Below are 21917 nucleotides of genomic sequence, written 5' to 3' on the forward strand. Positions count from 1 at the left end.
GATTGTCTTTCAGTTTGCTCCATCCATCTTCCCACTAACTCTAACCGGCTTCTGTGTCTCTGCTGATGAAAATAATCCCCACAGCATGATGCTGGGGATGTTTTCAGGGTCAGAGTGCTAGGGCATTGTTAGTTTTCCTCCCCACATAGTGTTTTCTAAGGTAGGAAAAAAGTTTCCCTTTGGCCTCATCCGAGCAGAGGACCTTCTTCCAGATGTTGTAGCATCTTCTTCGGGCTTGTGGCAAACTGCAAATGGGATCTCTTATGGCTTTCTTTCAACAACAGCTTTCTTCTTGCCACTCTTCCATTATGACCAAATTTGCGGAGTCCACAAAACATAGTTGGTTTATCTCTTCACTGCTTTTCCCCATCTAAGCTGTGGATCTATGCAGCTCCTTCAGAGGTTACATGGGCCTCTTGACTACTTGTGTGTTTAGTGATCTCACTGCTGGGCCTTTCAGATTTGTTGGATGGCCACATCTTGGTAGGTTTGCATTCTCTGATAATGGATTGAATAGAACTCACCGAGATGTAAAAAAGATTGCAATTTTGCGTTATACTCTCTGGTTTTAAAATTTTCCAGAACTTTATTCTTCCCTGGTCTTCATTAAAGTTGGGACATACGTCGAAATCATATCAGCATGGCAAGGTTAATGTGTGCTATATAACAACTGCAGAGGACTGCTTAGGTGTAATATGATGCAGGTGATATTTCTAGGGAAATAGCATATCTGGCCATTTGGATGGACTTTTCACTCTCCCTCAAGCCCTCAAGCTCTCAGACAAAGGAAGTCATGCATCAGTAGCGGCCTGGTCAAGTTTTCTGTTACGTTTTTCTATGGTCATTCTTTAGGAAATGGCCACCCCATCCCTTTGTTGGGCACAGTGTAGAAAACATATTATTTCAGGTAAAACAGGAGAGGATGTTGAAGAAAGTGGAAAATCAAAAACATTTGACTGATTAAACCTGAACTGGATTATTCTACAGTGAACAGAGATTCTTTACAACACGGTGTGAGATTTTACACACTTTTTTTCCCCATTTGTGAAAATGCTAAAAGAAAATGTTGAGAGCTTTTTTTTTTAGATAGGAGCAGCTAAGAATCAAATGAGCATATAAACAGCATCATGTGCACTGGCTAAACCTGCCAATAGAAGAGTCTGTTTGGATTTGCGTGCAGTGGCAGGGCTTGGTGCAGAACAAGAAACATGTTGAGGACCCCACCTGTGTGCAAGAACCATCACAGGCTGTATTTCAAGTGCATTACATACATGTAAAATCTGAGTATGGAAAATGCATTTAGGAGTATCAAGATAACGGAGACCAAACACATTTCACCTTTCCATTTGTAATAAATTGGGGGAAATAATGAACCATTTCATCTCTGTTGATCACCTAACAGACACTGGAATTTGTGGCTACACGGTCACAGGATATAGTGAAGATCGTTGGGAGTGAATACATTTGTAAAGCCACTTTATCAACATAAAGGATATCAATTACCACCATTCTAGGAAGTGCTGCAACAACCCTACATGAACTGCAAAGCTAGTGTGCATTTCATCGTCGATGAAAGACGTGTCAGAGCTGCTGTTTGTAACTGGACGCACACACCTAAGAGTGTGCTCAGCTTCACAGAGCGCCCTTTGACACGGTAACCCAAAGCCACATTAATGAAGTCTTATCCAGAACGCATTCATGTCCTATTCCCCTATTTTCAGAAGAATTAGCATAAGAAAGAGAAAAAATGGGAGAAATATTAACAAATTAGCTGGAACCTGCAAGCGCTCGGGCTCTTTTAATTGCACTGATAAACTGTTCTGTGCCTGCACCGTTCTGATTAATTTGGTGGCTGTAATTCGAGCTCCGAGGCAAGACTTTGACTTTTTCCAAACATGTCAGGAACTCAAAGCGAGGCTGTGGAATTTCATCCAGCTACTGCGCGTTTACCAGAACAGCCTGAGTGCAGGTCTGTGGGTGACAGTGAAGAAGTCATTTCCTGTGAAGTGTCCCTGCTGTTCCCATCACCTTGCTGTCAGTGTGATTACCGAGCGGGCGGCGCTCGGGAACGGCTGATGCTCTTCCGCTCTGTCAGCACGGCTTTCAATCTCCATTTTGGAATTTTAGTGTCATTCTGTGTTTTTATTTTTTGCTTTAGGTGTGTGATGGATAAGGAGAATTAGACGGGAGTTATGGCATGACTCTTTTGTCTGTCGTCTTCCGCCCCCTCTTCCTCCATGTGCGGTGGTGTCTGATTAGACGCAGGCTGCCCTCTATACACGAGTCAGACCCAAACATCTGATCTGATTCACTCCCACCGATTTAGTGCACATCACATCTTTTAAATGCGACCAAAAGGGCCGGCAGATGAAGAATCAACGCCGTCTTGCACCTTGCATGAAAGAATTTCATCACTCACGACACTGCCTTTCATTTCAGGAATGATTTCCCGACTGAAAATCTTCACGCACTTTTGAGTCCAAGCGCGCACACGGGCGTTCGCTCTCACACTCAATCATAACATGTCATCTTTTCATCCACTGCTCAAGATTTAAAAACAAGAAAGACCACACACACACACACACACACACACACACAGCTGCAGCCGCTGTCATCGCACTTGAAATAGCACGCTTCTATCTCTCACTCCTCTCGAGCGCACTGACATCAGCTCCAGTCAAGCCTCCCATTACCAAAGCGCTCGCTGTAGCAGCGTCATGTCGCTTTTGTTGGGGCTTATCGGAGGTCGTTTCCTTCAGTGCCGCCTGACAAATATGGAACAAAAGCACGGCGGCGCGTATGTTTATGGACAGACTCAGACAGCTGTGAGGGGGCTGGAACTTTTAGCACAAGTGGGACTTCCACTTTTTTTTTTTTTTTTTTTTTTTTTGATTTCTGGTCAATTGATTTCTGTTCAACTTCAAACAGTGTTCAAGTGCTACAATTTGTAACAAAGAGCCTTGTAAAGAACTCACGTGTCTTGAACTTTTTGACATTTTGTCACATTACAAGCGCAAACTCCAAGTAGTTTACTGTGATTTTATGTGACCAACAAAAGTGCACCGAATTGGGAAGTGGAAAGGCTAAATGGTTTTGTACGATTTTTGAAACCTGGACGGTTTGCTGTGTGTTTTATTCAGCCCTCATGAGTCAATACTTTTTACATCCAACTTTTGCTGCAATAACAGCTGCAGGTTTTTACCATGTTTCCAGCAACTATGCACATCTGCATGTCTATAACAGGTTCATTCACAATCGTTCCCTTGTATTTGGTCCATCTATATTTCCATCAACTCTGACAAGCATCACTGACTTTGCTGAAGGATAATGTCCCCACCATGGCTCCATTACCTCTATGCCCATTGTTGCTGGTGGAAAAGCTCAAGCCCAGTCTGATTAGTTGTAGAGGGTCTGTGTAACGCACTTCTCTTGCCACAACTTCCCACTTCAATTTGGATCTGGACTTTAACTAAGCCCTTCTAACCTATAAACATGCTTTCTTCTAAACCATTCCTCTGTAGTTCTGATTGTATGCTTTGTGTAATCCTCCTGCTGGAAGGCGAACCTATGCCCCCGCCTTGAGTCCTTTTACAGCCTCTGAAATATTTTCTTCCAAGATTGTCATGTATTTTTCTCCAGCCATGCTCCCATCGACTTTGAGCAGTTTTCTTATCCTGCTGAAGAGAAATATTTTCACAGCAAAATCTTACCACCACCATGGCAAGATTTGTGTATTTAGATAAATTCACACATGGAGAATGTGATAGCGGGAAGACCGTGTCTGTTACGAGAACACAGGAATAGTCATCCCGGCTTCACTAATGACAAGGACCACCTGTATTTTCATGCACATTTAGTGAAACACTAACCTTAGGAATTTGTTCAGGTCTCCATGCTTCATGTATTCAAACACCATGATGAGCGGGTCTCCATCTACACACACGCCGTAGAATTTAACAATGTGGTCATGCTGCAGGTTGGTCAGCAGCTCAGCTTCCCGCTGGAAGTCCTTCCTGGCTGACAGGTTGGGATCTTTCAGGGTCTAAAGGGGGAAATGAAATCATTTTAATGAATGACTGGTTTTATCGGTCCTTAGGGAAAACAAAACCTGTTTCCCTGAAACATTTTGAGTGTCTTGTTTGATGAGGGTGTACTGACAGCTTTGTCTTATTCTAAATAGATCAGACAGAACCTTGTTTAGGTTAAAACGGTACAAAACAACAGAGGATCATTTAGTTAGTTTCATTTAAATATCATTACTTCACATGACTAGAGGACTTAGTATTTCAGGTACTCTTTAGTATGCTAAACTACGGCAAAAATCAAACGGATCTAATGCTCCCAATGTTTTAAAGTATCCAATCCAATCCACTTTATTTATATAGCACATTTAACAACAGAAAAAGTTTCCAATGTGCTGTACATAACAAAAAAGATAACTAAAAATTACACAGAGGACCAAACACTAGGCACTATTATCTGAGTGTCTTCATTTTTAACACAGAAAAATACATTGAAGAGGCTTAACATTACGACCGCCTGCCCAGTAGTGTAGTTCTGTTTTTGCAGCCAAAGCAGCTCTGACCCATTGAGGTATGGTCTTCTAAAGGTGTCTCATGGTATCAGGCACCAAGGATGTTAGCAACAGACCCTTTAAGCTCAGGAAGTTTTGATATATGGCCTTGATTGGTTGGACGTGTTTCACTGACACATGTCAGAGAAGCTTGATTGGATAAATATCTGGGGACTATGGGGAACAAGGAAACATCTCAGGCTTCTTCTTGTTACACTCTTCAAACCATTCCTGAATAATTGTCCAACGACTGTTATGAAGCACTACACTGCTAACAATGCAGATGCTCTTCAGGGTATATCATTCCCTTGAAATGTAGTATAGTACAGTCTGCAACAATGCTTAGGTTTGCCTTGATTTGAAGTGACATCCACAAGCGTGCAATGACATTACTTTGGATTTTTTGTCAGCAGAAAATTAACTAAGCCATCACACTGCCTGTACTAGCCGTGCTTCTTCCTAGATTTCAACCTGGTACTGTGTTCCCCATGTAAGCAATACATATACACCTGCCTTTTGGTCTGATGTGGAGCAATACATGGCTTATCAAACGAGGCTATTTTCTGTCATTGCTCCATTGTCCAGTTATGGTGCTCATTTGCCCATTATTAGTTCTTTTTGCTTTAGATAGGGATTAGTATGTGAACCATGGCCAATCTGTGTCTATGCAGCTCAATATACAACAACCATTGATGCCCTCTGTATTTGGCCAAGTTTCCACTGGAACTAGCATTACTTTCTTCAGTTCATATTGGAGTGGATCACATTCCTGCTACTTCTCCCTACATGCCATAATAGGTCTTGGCTGCCCATGCCCCTGCTGCTGGTTCAGCACTGTTCCTCTCTTGGACTCCTTTTTAAAAGATACTGACCACTGCAGACTGGAAACATGGAAACCAGTTCTGCTGGCTGAGGGATGCTCTGACCCAGTCGTCCAATCGTCACTGTCAAGCCTTATTTGAGCTGGAGCATAAGAAGTCAGTTTGTGTTGGTCTTCACAGATATGGTTGCATCGTATTAAAGCCTGTTCTGACTTTAAAAGAAGAAAACCTGTCCTTTAATAGTCATATGTACTTTGTTTCCACATCAGGAAAATTTCCAAAACATCAGCTTTTTTTATCAGGAACCGGTATGGAAAAATCCTAACCCTAATCAAAACAAGCAAATAAAAAAAATTAAAAAGATTGTTTAAGTTTTTGTTTGGATATTAACCTATTATATATTATATACATATATATTATATACATACACATATATATATATATATATTATACATACATATATATATATATATATATATATATATATATATATATATATATATATATATATATATATATATATATATATGTATATATATATATATATATATATATATATAAGGCAGTTCAGTTATATTGTGACAGAATCAGTGTTGCCGTTATGTAGGCGGAGGAAAACTGCACCTTTAGTCCTTTTGAACAGCAGCTGTTTACTGTTGTTGGTAATTTTATGTGCTCAGCAGTGAAATGTAAATTAAATGGTAAATATGCTGTGCTCATATAGTGTTAGTGCTGCCAGGTTGACAAGTCTTAAGTGCCTTACATTTTAGCCAGTATTCAGCTATAGTAAAGTCCAACAGCTACTTTATATTCTGCAATCTGAGTGAATGACTAAACGCTAAATGTAATTTTGTTTTACAGTTTAGTGACATACTGCTTCCAGGCTGCCACAGACCTGGACAAACATTACTCCTTCTACTTCTTTATGTCTAGCTTTTTTGTTGCTATTTGTGGCAGGCTTTGACCTGCAGTACTCTGGTAGGCATAGGTTAAAACGAGCCAGGGATCTGCAGTACTCCATTGAAGAACATGGTGCGTTGTCATCACAGGAAGCTTAAAAATACATGCATTTATTTTTTAACACTTATCCGAGCCATAATAGCACGCAAAGCACACATTTCACCGACTGCTTGCAAACACGGAACTTAAATGCTATCCTTTCCCTCAGTGTGATTGAAATTTGCTGCACTGCTCAAGTTGTTTCACGCTATAACGAGCTGCACATAATAAAACAGGCGGTGTTTTGCTGCTGATTCAGAGCAGTTATGTTTGAAACCAATAAATAACATAATTTCGTATTTGCAGGGTTCCTTATAGGTCCGAAGGAAGCTCGAGACATATTTTGGAAGCTGTCACTTTGCATTGATGTTATGACTTCAACCTTATACTCTCTTTTATTTTATTGATATCACTCAAAACTATTGAGTGATATCAATGAATCAATGATACAGGTTATCCTTTGTCATTTTTAGGTGTACACATATGTGGACTCCTTGCAAGTAAATCAGATAAAGATAATAATTGTAGGATCTTTTTACCTTAGCTATTCAATTTTATACCATAAAGGTTGGGAGGAATTTTAAAATTACAGTTATTGATGCTTAGACTGAGTTTGGTAGGTATGGTCAAATTCCTTGCACTGAGCCCAAACATTTAAAGAATATAAATGATTAAACATTAATGCATTTATAAGTAAGTGGGTTTGGGGATTGACAAGTTTAATTAGTCCTTTTGTTCCCAGACTAAAAGTACTTCATATGCAGAAATAGCAAGTGTAAGGACTTTATAAGCTTTCAGTGTTTTTGCACTAAAGATTAAAAACAAAAAGTGTAGACCATGATCCCAATGCTTTTATTTAAAGCTATAGTTAATATCCTTTTCAGAAACACTTTTTGTTATACTGGGTAAAATGGTCCTTTAAAAAAAAGAATTATCTCTGTGGGAGCTGCAGGCCTGTAAAAACTCTAACCAATGTCTGCTCTTTGCACTGAAGGGCAGAGTTTTGTTCCGTCCTCACTCTCCTCTGTCCCTCAAGTTCCGGGCATCACATTATGTATTGGTTGTCCCTCGATTCATTTTGATGCGCTCACATAACCCCAGAATGCGTGCACGTTCCTTGTTAGTGTCTGCTTGCTGGCTGCACATGCGCACTTCTAGTGTTTATGTATCCAATTTGCTTAGCGGCTAGGTTAGCGGTTAGCTTCGGTGTTAGCCATTCACTATAGCTCTGCTGCTTTCACTGTATACTTTGAACATGGGAGAGACGCAAGAAGCAAACCGCGTTCAAGTTTATGAGAAGAAGAGGAAGGCCACAGTCGAAAGAAATAGGAGTAGATTTGGGAGATTTTCTTTCACACAATCCCCCTGAAGAGCGGAAGAGCAAGTAAGATGGTCTTGCGCATGCACAGTTATCCAAGAAGGGACTTGGAAAACTTCTAAAAAAAAAATCGCAACTCTAGATTTAAAACTGAAAGGGAAAGAATGATTATGATTGTTTACTTCAGTGAACAGATTGTTTACTTGATTGTTTACTTCAGTTACAATGACATTATTACCACATTATTAATATTACCAATATTTATTGGAATTTCATTTTAATGTATGAACTACAATAAATACATGATAAAAATTCTATATTTAGTTTTTAGATATCTATTGCACAGGATATTATAGTTCGTCCTTCTGGTTTTAACACAAGTGTAACGCGCTGATAATGACTGATTTAGTCAGGCTGTATACTCAACCAGCTAGCCTTTGGTTGGTAGCTTATCAAACTTTCCACTGGTAGCTTACAGACTGCAGTTTTAAAACACAGTTTCCTTGATAAAACTGTTGGCTGGCAGTGCTTTAGTTTGCACATCATGACTGGCTATGATTGTCGAGACCATAAATACTATATTTCCACTGAGCTGCAATAGTCTTTCAGCTAGCTAGAGCTAAAGTCCCTTAAACTTTAGCTAGAGCTAGCCGTGTGCACTTCATTTGAGTTCATTTGAACAAACAAAAAAAAAAGTTTGTCCCTCCAAAAACACCTTCTAAGTTTTTCACAAGAGACCCTCATGCATCAACATATTCTAGTTATGCAATATATTCGTGCTAATGTGTACAGAGCCAAAGAAAATTCTCTTTGAATTACACACATTTCCATTTCCAGGCTGCTTAAACTAGTTTCCTCATCCTAAAGCATTTTCTCTATAATTTAAAACTTTAGCAGCTGTCATTTTCTTACCCTCTTCAACATCTTGTACATATTTTAGTGATGAGGACAACAATCACTACCGCTGTAAAGTTCAGGAAGGAAAGATGGAGCTGCAGGAACTGCACGCTAAACAGCCTGATCTGATTGGTAATAAGATGAAGTACAGAGGTGCCTTGAACCTGCTTTTGAGGTGCAGAGCACATAAAATGCCAACTCTTGATGGGATGTCAGGTAAAGCCTCCAATGTGAGAAAAAAGAAATAAATAACCGCTATAAGCCTTATTGCAGTCTCTCTCCTGGAGGAAAAAAAAGACTCTTGACACTTCATCAGCAGCAGGAAAATACACCGAGTTGCCACTTCTGATCTCCTCAGCCTTGAGTCCTGTTTTCCCAGCCTGCTGCTAACATTATCACAGATGGAATGACCTTAGGATGGAAATACATTTACTTGTATGTGCTCTACTATTTCAGCACGGTGCTTGTGGTTGTTGAGATGTACGGCAGCGTAGATGAAATGATCATAAAATTCTATTACCAAATCAAACAGCGCTCTTGAGGAAATGTTTTCTGTCTGGGCTTTTCTCCAAAACAGTCCCTTCAAAGTGCACGCCAACAATAAATTAAGGTAAAGCACTGCGATGAATTTTCTCTTAGTTGACCTTCAAGTGTGTGCAGAGAGACTTTTCCTCTTCCTGCTTCTTTACAGACAGGAACATGTTCGGGTGAAAATTGACTTTGTACATTGGCTTTCAGAGACATTACAATGCAGCAGGTTTGATTTTATGAAACAACTTTAATCTGTGTTTCAACTTAAAACAATAGCCAATATTTACAGGAAAATTAAGATCACTCTATCCATTATGGGTTGCTAGTACCAGGTTTGACACCCTTTTACTTTTATAACGGCCTTAATATTTAATGGCACAGTTTTGACGAGGTGTTTAAAACATTCCTCAGAAATTATGGTCCATATTAACATAATATATAACACATTTTTTGCAGATTTGTCAACTGAAGACTCATGAAATTAATCTCCCTTTCAACCACACCAAAAGGTGCTCAATTGGATTGAGATTTGGGGACTTTGGAGGTCGTTAGAGTTCAATGAACTGATTATCATGTCCAAGAAAGCGGTGTGAGGGGGTTTGAGCTTTGTGACATGGTGCCGGAGGTAGCCATCAGAAGATGGATGGCACCAATCCCAATTTAAACCATTAAGAAAACAAGGGTATCATGTTGCTAACATAAACTTCACACCCTACAATCTGGATGTTATAGATGAAATTGAGTCGGGTCGCACTGGGCAACGTTTCCTATCAGTCATTGTCCTGTTTTGTGTGAATTGTGCCCAGAGTTTCCTGTTGGCAGGAGAAGGCATCTGGTGTCTAGCCCACCTGCTTCTGTGTCTTCTGAGATGGTGTTCTTCTTGTCTTAGTTGTACCAATCGGTTATTTGATTAACCTTTGTTTTTGTTTTTATCATCTTGAGTGGCTGCCTAGTCTTTTCTGATCTCTGCCAACCAAAATAGGTTGCTGTCCAAAAGACGGCTGCTTTTCTTATTATGACCATTCCCTGTAAACTTGAGAAATAACTGCACATGAAAGTCCCAGTAGATCAGAAGTATCTAAGATAGTCAGACAATCCCACCTGGCATGCCATACAACATTCAATGCCACTTAAATCCTTTTTCACCCATTCCAATGCTCAGTTTGAACTTTAACAAGTTGTCTTTACCCCACATGGATGTCTAAATGCATTGAGTGGCTGCCACGTGATTAGCTGTGCTGCCATTAGTGCATTAAGACCTACTGTCTCACTTCATGGTGAACATAATTCTTCATGAACTTGCAGGTGTAAGTTATCCACCCTGTCAAACAAGGGATGAAGTGTGAGTAAACTCTGTCACTGCAAGAGGCGCAGTTTGAAGGGGAAAGTCTGTAGCCTTTTTCAATTTACACTTGAAGGACTTAGATGCCTTTGGTTTGAGCCATATGTGTGTTTTGTGAAAGAACTAAGTCTGTGTTTGGGGTTGTAGTCAACCCACCCGTTATAATTCTAATCCACCAAGTGAGATAGTCGCAGCCCCGTAACAGAAGACTTAGGGAAGTGTTTGCCCGCTTTGTTGCTCAGGAGTGTGATGTGGTTGTACGGATGACAGATGGTCTCTAGGACTTCCATTGTGAGATGCATCATGCTCGTCGTTTCTGGCCATTAACGCACAGTTGATGGTATCGCCATGCAATGTGTGAAAGAAGAGATCCCAGGAGTTTATACAGGGGTCATCTCCTTAGTGGGAGAAACAATGGAAAACAAGCTCTAAACCGATGTGTTGATCACATTAGAATGGCAGATGTTGAGGCCTACACACATTTCATGCGTAAGGCTCCATGTTGACCTAGCTAAGTTCCACTCTATGCGTCCTCACATAAAGAGACTAATGTCTGTGGGACGTGGACAGCTTGACAGGTGATTGATGAATGGCCAGAGGCTACATGGAAAATGGCTTTTCTTCGCAGCTTTATGACGGAGCTGTTTTGTGAAAGAGACTTTCTCTGCATGGATTTTGTAAAATGATTCTACACGTTTTGCGCTGCAAATCCACTTCAATGCTGACTCATACTTTCACTGTAGTTTTATGTCTACCATCTAAGCCTTTTTAAGAAGGGGGAACAGACTCCAGGTCCTTGCAAAAACCTTGCGTGTCTAGTTTTAGTCAGTGTTTTCTTAACTCTAAATTAATCAAACTCCAATCAAATATGTCTGTGATTTCATTTATAAATACGAAAGAAAAAGTATTTAAGAGACCATTTTACTTTGACTAAACCGTCTGAATTGACATTTAGAAACACAAGGATGTTGTTTCATTTCCTGAAAAGTTCTATTTTGGAAGATGCAACTTTTCTGTATCTGGCTTGTTGACACTGTTATCCTCTATAACAGTGATATTAGACACATTTTTGACTTAAACACAGACAAACAGTAACAACTAAGTAGTGAAGATGTACCTTGACGGCCACCAGCATCTTGTCCTTGGTGGGGCTGAGGTTGTAACACTCTGCCAAGAAGACCTTCCCGAATGCCCCTTCACCCAACTCCCTCTTCAGGATGATGTCTCTCCGCTTTATATGCTGTACAACTAGAACAGAAGAAAGAGGAACCATTATTACAGTGCCGGTCAGACATTTATTATTGCTAATCAGAAACATTGCCATCATATTAATTTTGAGCTTTAATAAATATATTCAAAGGATTAATTTTTTCTTTTACTCAAAGAGGAATGATGATACAACAAACAACTTCAACAAATAATCAATATAAACAAAGAACAACTATTTAGTTTACAATTTTGTGATTATAGGGGATTTTTTTTCCTCTTCGAAAAGGAACACTATTACACAAACAGGCCTATATTGGTAAAATATCCCCAAGCAAGAGAAACCTTGCGCCTTTTTAGCAGTTTTGACATAATTCTGGTTATTTGCAGCCATTAAGCACAGTCCATTAATTTTTCTCACTTTTATGAATTTAATGTTCTTTTTTCCCCTGGTTAAATCCAAAACCAGTTTAGATTGTTTTAGGACCATTATACTTTGGGAATCCCCAACTGTGTCAAAGTTTCACTTAACGGTACTAAACTATTTACCACTTAAGGAAGCAATCAGGTAAAGACATTAAGCAACCACCAAGCCTATCATAAACTAAAAGATGCTGGGGCACTACTGTCACTACCCCTAGTGAAATACACGTATAAAGAAGCTGCAAAGCAAGAAGGAAGTGCCTGATCCAAAGTAGAAAGGTTCAAGCTAGAAGTCTTTACAAAAGTCTTATGACAAAGACATGGCTATATTTGAGCCTCTATGTGTAATTCTGAACTTATTTGGATTAGAAAAAAATATATATCAATCCTCAAACCATGCATTTAGTTCCTGTTTAAGACATTTGTTGTATGATCATAGCACCCCTCAAAAACAGTTCTAATGCATATTCAGAAGCCCAAACTAAACTACATCAACATTTCTAAAGACACAAAGAAGGTTTATAAAGAGGGTAACAGAAAGATGAGCAACACGAGTGTCCCATTGCAGTAAAAACTAATAAATAAACGAAACATCAGAATGTACAGTGCAGTCAAATGGAGTGGGCACATCAACGTTCAAGAGGTTCTAAACCTTTCTAACACAAATAAAAAACACAGACAACCCCTTATCTGTGGAGCTGTAGATCTCCTACTTTGATACTTTGTTTTAATGTCAGCGTTAAGAAAACACATGTGAACACTGCTTGATAAAAGCAAAACTGTAAAATTCTAAAGCTGGAAAGAATGGAGGGGAAAAAACAGATAACTCAATGCAGCAAGAACAGTGTTATAAACTTTATGTTTTTGGCTCCTGACCTTAGATTATTTTCATTCCCTGCTGTCATTGCTTACAATGTTTGTGCTCCTGGAATGAAGGCCTATCCCTTTTATTGATTATCCTTTAAAACCGCCATAGAATAAGATGGCCGAGTAAATGACTAGGAGATAGGGAAAAGGTAGAAACAGCAAAGAAGGAAAGCAGGGTGTGAAAAAAGACAAGGAGGTGTGTAGAGATTGTGAACAGAGCTACTTTTTGTTCCTGACTCTGAATAATACATGGAGGTTTACCATCAAAGCCAAGTTGCTCGATAGATCTGCACACATAAGAGTACACAAAGCTTCCACAACACTTCAGGTTAAAAACCAGAGCAACTACATCATGCATTAGCTCCAGCGCTTCTCTCTGTTATAAAATGTTATTGTGATAAAACTCAAATATTAAGTCTTAGCAAAAGAGGACATAAAGTAGGAATGAAATCAGTCTAAAGTAGAATTCATAAAAATAAATATTGTAGTTATAGAATATGAATGTGCATTTTCTTAATCTGGAAAATGGGTATTTAACAGGTCAACATTTTTAAGAGCAAATCTATTTTTAATTGGTTGATTGACGTGAAATTCAGATCGGATGTCAGTGGCATTCCAAGTAATCCACATATACAAATAAATAAATGCAAATAAAAAAATACATTAAGTTGTATGTAATTAGGTGGACTCTCACCGGCAATAAGTATTTAACACATGGAAGGGAAGAAGCTGTAAAAAGGCAGAAACACCCAAAAAAAAAAACAGCTGTTATCTGTCAGTGTGTGGAAAGTTATTCTACTTCTCATCAGTACCAATTAACATCCACTGAATTATTCCTAATTAATGGTGGATAAAAATATTTCTCATTAGAAAGCTCAGGATGGGTAAAAGCCAAGAGTTGTGAAATATATTAATGGCTCTGCTTACAGATATATTTCTAAGTTATGAATGTTCACTGAGACTATCACCCAAAAGTCGAAAAAAAAGGAAACAGCAATACAGAGATAATCCTTGCACGATCCCTGACCAACAAAGTAAATGGAATAATCAGCAAAAGAGCTAAGAGAGCTTAAGAAAGACCTATAAGTAGCACAATGTTTCTGTTAAAAAAAGTAATCAAGACAGCTGCAAGAGGGTCAGTGACTCAGTGCAAATGCAACGCACAAGAGTCCACAGAAAAATCATGTTGGAGTTTCAAGTTGGGTGCAGAACATGAAATACTGGAGGATTACATGTACTCCAGACAGAAAAGACCAAAACTAAACACTTTGAAGGTCATTGCACACACCATGTTTGGAGGGGAAATGCCACTGAACACCATCCCCAAAACACCACATCAAAAGCAAAGTTTGGAGGTGACAAATTCATGGTGTCGGGGTGTCTTTCAGCACATCATAGAGGCAGGTCTCTTATAACCACAGAAATGATCAATTAAGATAATAGAAGGCCCAGAGAGATGACTTGAATCCAATAAAAATTCAATGGAAAAAAAAAACTGATCAGAGTGCATTAAAAATGGCCAGCAGTAGGTTTGTGTAGAAGAATAGTTAAAAATCATACCCAAATAATGCATGAGACCAGTTTCTACAGACAACAGAGGCTTCCTTACCAGGTATATAAGAAATTACGATGACTTTGTTCAATGCTTTTACCTTCTGTGTTTTTATTATCTTATTTTTTACATAATTTATGGCCTAATTTGCTCAAATCTTTGTGTGTGTGTGTGTGTGTGTGCATGCTTTGCCAGGGTTGCTAGCAACGTACTGTGTACATCTGATGTCAATAGCCCCTTCAGAAGTGTATTTACTGAAAAAAACTGTGATGTGTCCAGCACTTATTCTGCAGGATGCATCCAGAGGCCTAACAATATAGCCACTGTTTAAATCTACACCCTACAGTATTTAATAATAGTTAAATTTAAAAACAATTGCTGGTAAACTGATCAAGTGAAAAAAAATGTCATAATATTTGGCTCAAATTTACCGAATATGGTGGAGTTAGTAAATTATAAACTCCGATAGATTATCCGAATCCGACCTAAAACCGTGCGTTTTACCAGTGTGGTCTTTTTCTAGTAACATCTGGGTAACATCTGCAGCATATCCATGCAAAGTCTCACGACTGAAGCAGCTCTTGGTGAAGAGAATTAGCTTCTTTCATGTGAGCACCCAGGCCCAAGTGGGGACTCATCAGTGGAGACACAATATAAACTGATGAGGTTCCCCCCCGAAGCCTGAAGTCATAATCTGTCGACACAATAACATCTACCATTTTTCTTTAAAATGTCACTGCGTGTTTTATCCTGTTGCTCTTATGTCCAAATTCTTGCCTGAGGCAGAGAGGATTCATGGTGTAGAGGCTAGATTCACTGACTTTGTAATTAGACAGTCAAGGTTCATCGCTAGGACATGCTTTAATTTTTAATCTGTGTCCCTCGTAGTGGGAGAGTGGCAAAAGCAATTTGGAAATACAGTACAAAAAAAAAAATGAAGACAGTAAAACATTACAAATCTGAATGTAAATCTGGGTAAAACTTAAAATATATAGATAATTACAATACAGATAATAGGCAGATAATCTTTACAACATTTAAGACAACAGCAGTCATTAAGTGTATTTCTGCAGACTTCCACTCTCTGTCTTTAAATGTTCACTTTTATCCTTATATTAATTTCATAACACATTTAGTATATTATAATATTATATCCTTTTTTGTGAGGTATCATTGCATTTGCCGAGATGTGATTGTATTATTTTCTCCATAAGTGTTTTTTTGTTGGATGAATGATCACATCTAATGCATACATGGCAAACATCTGGTAATTTAATCCGTCCTCCATCTGTGCGCTCTTTGCTTTCAACAAATCAAACTCATTTGTCGTATAAGTGTGATGGACAGTATGTCATCGAGTAGATAATTGCGCACAAGCTAAAAGCAGTCAGCGTTTAATACACTGATACTGAGAAAGCATTTATGTGTCTGCACTTAGAGCACATGAGGTGTTGCATCTATTCCCCGAAGACCATTTAATCTTCTTTTATTTGAGCTCCCAGCAATTTTACTAATGACTGTTGGCCTAACCCTGCCTCCCTTGGTTTACTCTTTGTTTATGAATGTAATAGTTGAAATTCAATGTTGAAACATCAGATCTGCTGTTTCAAACAAACCATCTCATTGTTTAAAATGCCAAGTTAAAAAACTGTGGATTGCCAAGTTTTTTATGTTAACTGAACTGGTGGCTAACAATGTTGTCTGTGGCATAAGAATCCATACTATATTTTGTTACAATCATCATGCAATTGTGAAATCTTGACATTTACTAATGCTTCAAAAACACAATTACATTCTCTTCATTACAGATTTCATGAAGGCTTAGTCTGCTTTGATATCACAAAGTTACTAAATTTTGTACTAATGGGAACCAAATCAGCCACTGAACAGACACAAATATAATTATATATGCCAAAACATTTTACAATTAAATGCAACTCCCTTTGGTCTCTCGTTATTTTCACAGAAATCAATAAAACAGAGAAGAAAATGCAGTATACGCTTAAGACTTTTTCATCTACAAGAATTAAAAGGAAAATGTTTATTTTAAAATTTAACAATATTACTGCTACTTTATTTAAACATACATGGACTAGTAAGTTCACAACCATTCAGGCTAATTTTTGTGCTAGCATACTAGCATTACCAATCATCGCTAATATTTTAACTGACTATGTTTTTTGTCGAAAAAGAAATGGCTCATATTTTTGACATGAATTGCATAGGAACTTTAATTAAGATATATTTCTAAAGAAAACATTGCAACAAGCTACTTGATATGCGTGGAATTTTCTGGTTTACTTGAATGTAGCCCATTTGTTATCCAGTGAGAATTCATTCAGTTCTGCTGTGAAGTAGGAACAGGAAATCTGTCAGCTCAATGTGTAAAATGTTAAAGTGCAAAGCAATTCTATAAAATATATTCAATGAATGACTGTGAAATCAACCAGTTATTTAATTCCCCTGAGGTGGTAGACTTAGTAATGATCAAATTTATGACAATTTCATCTAACGACTACCAATCACAACTGAGCATATAAGTTTAAAGAAACTTCAGTTCGGTGCCGAGAGAGTAATAGCTAGCCACTGCACGTGGCTATGTTAGTGAGGAGAATGCTGTAGCTGAACTGCTAACTGCTCTCATTTAGATAAACTATTAATGGGCAGTTGCCTACATCATAAAAAATTACCTAACACAAAACTACATTTGGTGCAACAGTGTGGTGAATTGTCATTGTGACAAAAAAAAGGCATTCACAGAGTGATCCACTAGAAAGCAAGAAAGCAAGAAAGTAAGACATGTTTACTGGGTGATCTTCCACTGTCTGTCCAATGTGAGAAATGCAACCTTCAGCAGAGCCAAAAGCAAATAAGAACATGCAGATTTTAGTGCCCGACAACTTTTTAATTTAATTAATTTGGACAGTCTCTATAAGGACTACAAAGCTCAGTCAAATTTAGGGAAAATACCTGAAACGCTTATTCAGAATGCTGAGGTGAATGCTTATGAGTAGCACACCATGCATCTTTGGTTCCACGCACATGGCCATGATCTCGGTAGATTGACTAATAATCTGAATGACTAAGTGATCTATTGAGGGGTGTATGGGTCTGTGTTTAAACAGAACTGAAAGTGATTTCTGCCACTTGACACTGAGAATACTTGGTGCATAATTTTGAAGTACAGCTACACGTAGTGTAGCATCTGGAATGCAAAACAAGTGCTCACCCATATCAATTACTGTAAACACAAGATAAATCTGAGAACAAGCATTGGCAGTATGTATCTTTTACTGCATTAAGAACACACAGTGTCTTTAGCTTCAACCTAAAAATTTGTGTCTAAAGAAGCTTCTTTATTGGGAAATTCGATGCAAATTCAGAACTTTCCTTAAATAAATAAATAAAACTATTATATACATTAAGATTACATGCTGCTTGATCTGAAAACGTATAAATAGAAGCTTATAAACAAAGTAGTCATAGGAACATGCAGCTGGCATTTCAAATCTTCTTCAGCTCTCTTTTTATGGCTAATGGCAAACCCAGCAATAAAACTGTTTGTCGGACTGCTCTCAGAGGCAGATGAAAACTGCAGGAGTTCTAGTGAGGTGTCTGCACAGGTGCAGTCTTTTCCTTGTTGTTTGTTACTCAGAAAAAGGTCATGCACTGTGCAAGAGAAAAAAAAAACAGACATTCTTTCTGACTGAATGACTTGCTGAGATCTCAGCACAGCCTTTCTTTCATTTACATGATTTTGTTGACTATGTGCTTCCTCAAATCAACCGTTGTTGTTGTTGTTGTTGTTTTTTATCGCAGTTGAGTAGCACCTTCACATGAAGATTTTTTTGCCATTTTTTCAAAAGGATTTTTTGTTTTGTAACAAAAACAAAAAAATGGCAATGCTTCTCAAAGGAATGTTGTTTTATTAAGAAGCTATTAATTGGACAATTATACGAAAATGAAGACATCCTGAAATTGCAGGACATCATTTTGTAACATTTCTAATATATCTAAATTCCTATTTAATTTCTTCAGAGTTGAAGCAGAATTAATTAGGCAAACACTTCACCTGATTTTTGCTCAACAGACATTTCTCAAATGCTCGGTTCAGTCTTTCAAAATACCCTCCTCCAAATCAGCGATTAGTTGTTCAGTGTGATTTCCTTGGGGTTTTTATTTTTTTCCATTATGCCATTCCATTCCTTTTTTATGACCATCTGCCAGTGGAAACATGTTGGGAGGATGATTCATGGAAAATGTCACCTGTTCCTCTCTGCTGCTGTCAGAGCTACTATTTCTGAAATCATCGATAAACATGTACAAATAGTTTATATATATATATATATATATATATATATATATATATATATACATATATACATGCAGGGCGAGAGCCACTCCTGAGACTTTGACGCATTACTGCTGTCAAAAGCTTGATCCACTAAAATTCTGATTTCCAAGAGTGGAAACATGCATATTTAAAATCTGAATGTGTTCTGGCAGGATTTGATGGGGCAAATGTCTTCGACACTTTCTTAGCTTCTGAAGGTGTGAAGATCCGCAGTCCGTATTCCCCTCTGAATCCAATCTCCACTCTCTCTACTTTGTTGAATCGTCACTTCAAAGCACAAAATAAAAGGCCATTTCAGACCCTGGATCAACACATTCCCTTTTACCTCTCATTAACTGACTAATTTAACGATTAGCCTTGTAAGATAATGTTTTTAATGCAGTAAACATTCAAATATTGAAGTTTTTTCTTCACTCATGGCTAAGCTTTTCTGGAGGAAATGAAGAGGAGAACGAGTAAAATACAACAAACATGCAGGAAAGCAGGTTGACGGGGAGACCCAGCCATCTCTGCCATACCCAATGACAGTATGGCAGAGACAATAATCCTTATATTTCATATTTGATTTTTACCTTCTTTTTCCATGTTCTCATTGTTTGCCGCAAGATGATAAATCTTCATATTTATACATTGAGGTTTTATCAAACATAGGGTAATATAATAATTTTCAGCATTTGTCTTTGGTATCTTGAAAATTAACTGAAGCCCAATAATAGTTGAACTAATATAAGGCATTGTAAAAAAAACAAACACGGCATACAGTGCCATGAAGAATTTATTTACCCTCTTAGATTCAGAGGTGGGGAGTAACTTGCTACATTTACTTGAGTCACTTTTTGAACAAAATGTACATTTAGGAGTAGTTTTACTGCACTGTATTTTTTTACTTTTACTTGAGTGATATTTGCAAGAAGTATCACTTCTCTTACGTGAGTAATATGTCTGGCAGTTCCACCCACTATGAGTACCTTCACTGAAAAAAGAACAGACTTTTTGTGATCAAAAATGCACCAAAGTGACAGATCTACAGTTTATGGTAAAGTGAGACTTCTTGTTTGTACAGAAGGTTTGTTGTTTTAATGTTATTTTCTATCTGCTGAACTCATCGAGACATTTACAGGTCAAGTGAACATATATTAAGCAGTAGATATGGTCATTGGAACGACTTTGTACTGTCCTAACTTACTGTATATACAGTACCTGTTTGGTTTCATAAGTTGTATGTTGAAAAACATTGCTTAGAAAAATGTTTCTTCTGCCTGAATTTGTTACTTTGCAATTGCTGTATATTTGTATGTTAGTCGTTAAAATATCAGAATTTGTACATAATTTAATGTTTTTGCCTCACTGATGAAATACTTTTCAAATATTAAATCAATTGTTTTGATTAGTTACTCAGTACTTGAGTAGCCTTCTTACAAAATACGTTTTTATGCTTACTTAAGCAATTTGTTGGTTGGGTACTTTTTTACTTGAGTAAGTATGTTGAAGTAGTGCTACTCTTACTTCAGTACAATTTATGGCTACTCTACCCAACTCTGTTTAGATTTTTGCTGTTTTATATTCTAAAACAACTTTTAAGATCAGACAGATAACTAGAATAAATACAAAAGCCTGTTCTCAAATTATATTTTAATATATGAAACTTTGCAAAGCCAACAGAACCCTCTGTATGATTGTCATTGTAGGACGTAGGAGAACTGTTCCGTCTATTCTCCATTCGTTCTATAATGGCTTGTTTGTCCCAAAGTTTTTGAAATCCCTTTTCTAACCCTTCCCAAACTTACAGATGTCAGGGACATTGTTTCTCATCAGTTCTTGAGGTTGTTTTGTTTTTTTTAAATCATGTATGATGTTTTGCTTTTTAGGCACTTATAGCCTACTTCATGTTGTCTGACAGGTTCTACTTAAACGATTTTTAAATAGGAGGTAATCAGGCCTGAGTGTGCCTATTGAAACAGAATCAAAACAAAGTAGTCAATCACAATTATTAATAAACACCAGAGCTAGGATGGGGCATAGGCAGATTTGTTTGGTTAGTGTCGTTAGCCTAATAAATAATATCAACACATGGAAGCATCCTGTTTTTTTATAGGTTATCTTTGTTTGATATCAAAATCTATTTTATTACCTGAAACATGTATATTTGACAAATATGACTAAAACAGGAGATATCTACTTTTCACTATAGTTCATACTCACAACCTTCGAGCTATTCTTCTGGTCCTTTGACTTACACAGAATATTTTTTTTTAAGCTTAGATGAATAAAGTCCATTTAATGAGCTCCTTGACACTAAAGGTTTTATACAACTTCCTCCTTAGACATGTTAATAACAAAATGTACAAAACCTAATTATTATAATATCTAAAGTAAAACAACCCTTGGAGACTTGTAATTCTTGTTGGACATATTTTACCTGGTGTGACAATGATGCAGCAGTAGTGTGTGATTTAATTGACAATCTGTGAAAAAAATGTGGGTTCTAAATTAACGTTCAAACATCTACATACCCTTGGGAACAAGGAAAGTAAGAAACTGTGCTTCTGAATCTGCTGCATTGAAAAGCTGCTTCACTCTAGGTTTCCACTAGTTGTCCCATCTTCTTTACTTTGTCACCTGAATAATTCATCTGGTATATTTGGCCCCCTCCACATCAGCCTCTACCACCTTGTTCCACTCCACTGATGGGAAAGAAACCTCCATTATGGAGCATGCCAATTGAAAGTGGCGCAGACAAGTTACTTTAACCTTCAGTTTCCCCTGCAGGTGGACCTGGGCTACATCCCGCAGCCTATTTACCCACAGTGGCACGGCGAAAAGCCCTAAGATTAAATCTCTATCCCGCAGCTCAGCATCATTCATTTGTCCAGGCTCACTTGAGGCCTCAATGCCAGCAAACATTGTCCCTGGAGGGAGAGGACAACGCAGCACTGAGATTTACTCAGCTCGTCAGGTCAGGCTGCTGGGGGAGAACAGATGTTTGGAGCGCTTTGTTCTGTACCTGTGTGTGTGTGTGTGTGTGTGTGTGTGT

General features: G+C 37.9%; 1 protein-coding gene across 2 annotated transcripts in view; it reads right to left on the minus strand.

The window, feature by feature from the left end:
* ntrk3b (neurotrophic tyrosine kinase, receptor, type 3b) overlaps nt 1-21917 on the minus strand; it is a 316929-nt gene that overhangs the window by 34583 nt on the left and 260429 nt on the right. For both annotated transcript variants that reach the window (XM_021307316.2, XM_021307312.2), the window contains exons 12-13: nt 11599-11729; nt 3870-4042 (exon numbers count right to left, since the gene is read on the minus strand). In XM_021307316.2, the coding sequence (XP_021162991.2) occupies nt 3870-4042; nt 11599-11729 (304 nt within the window). The remainder of the gene's footprint in view (nt 1-3869; nt 4043-11598; nt 11730-21917) is intronic.

This window comes from Fundulus heteroclitus, chromosome 4, assembly GCF_011125445.2.
Source record: "Fundulus heteroclitus isolate FHET01 chromosome 4, MU-UCD_Fhet_4.1, whole genome shotgun sequence".
Taxonomy (NCBI): Eukaryota; Metazoa; Chordata; class Actinopteri; order Cyprinodontiformes; family Fundulidae; genus Fundulus; species Fundulus heteroclitus.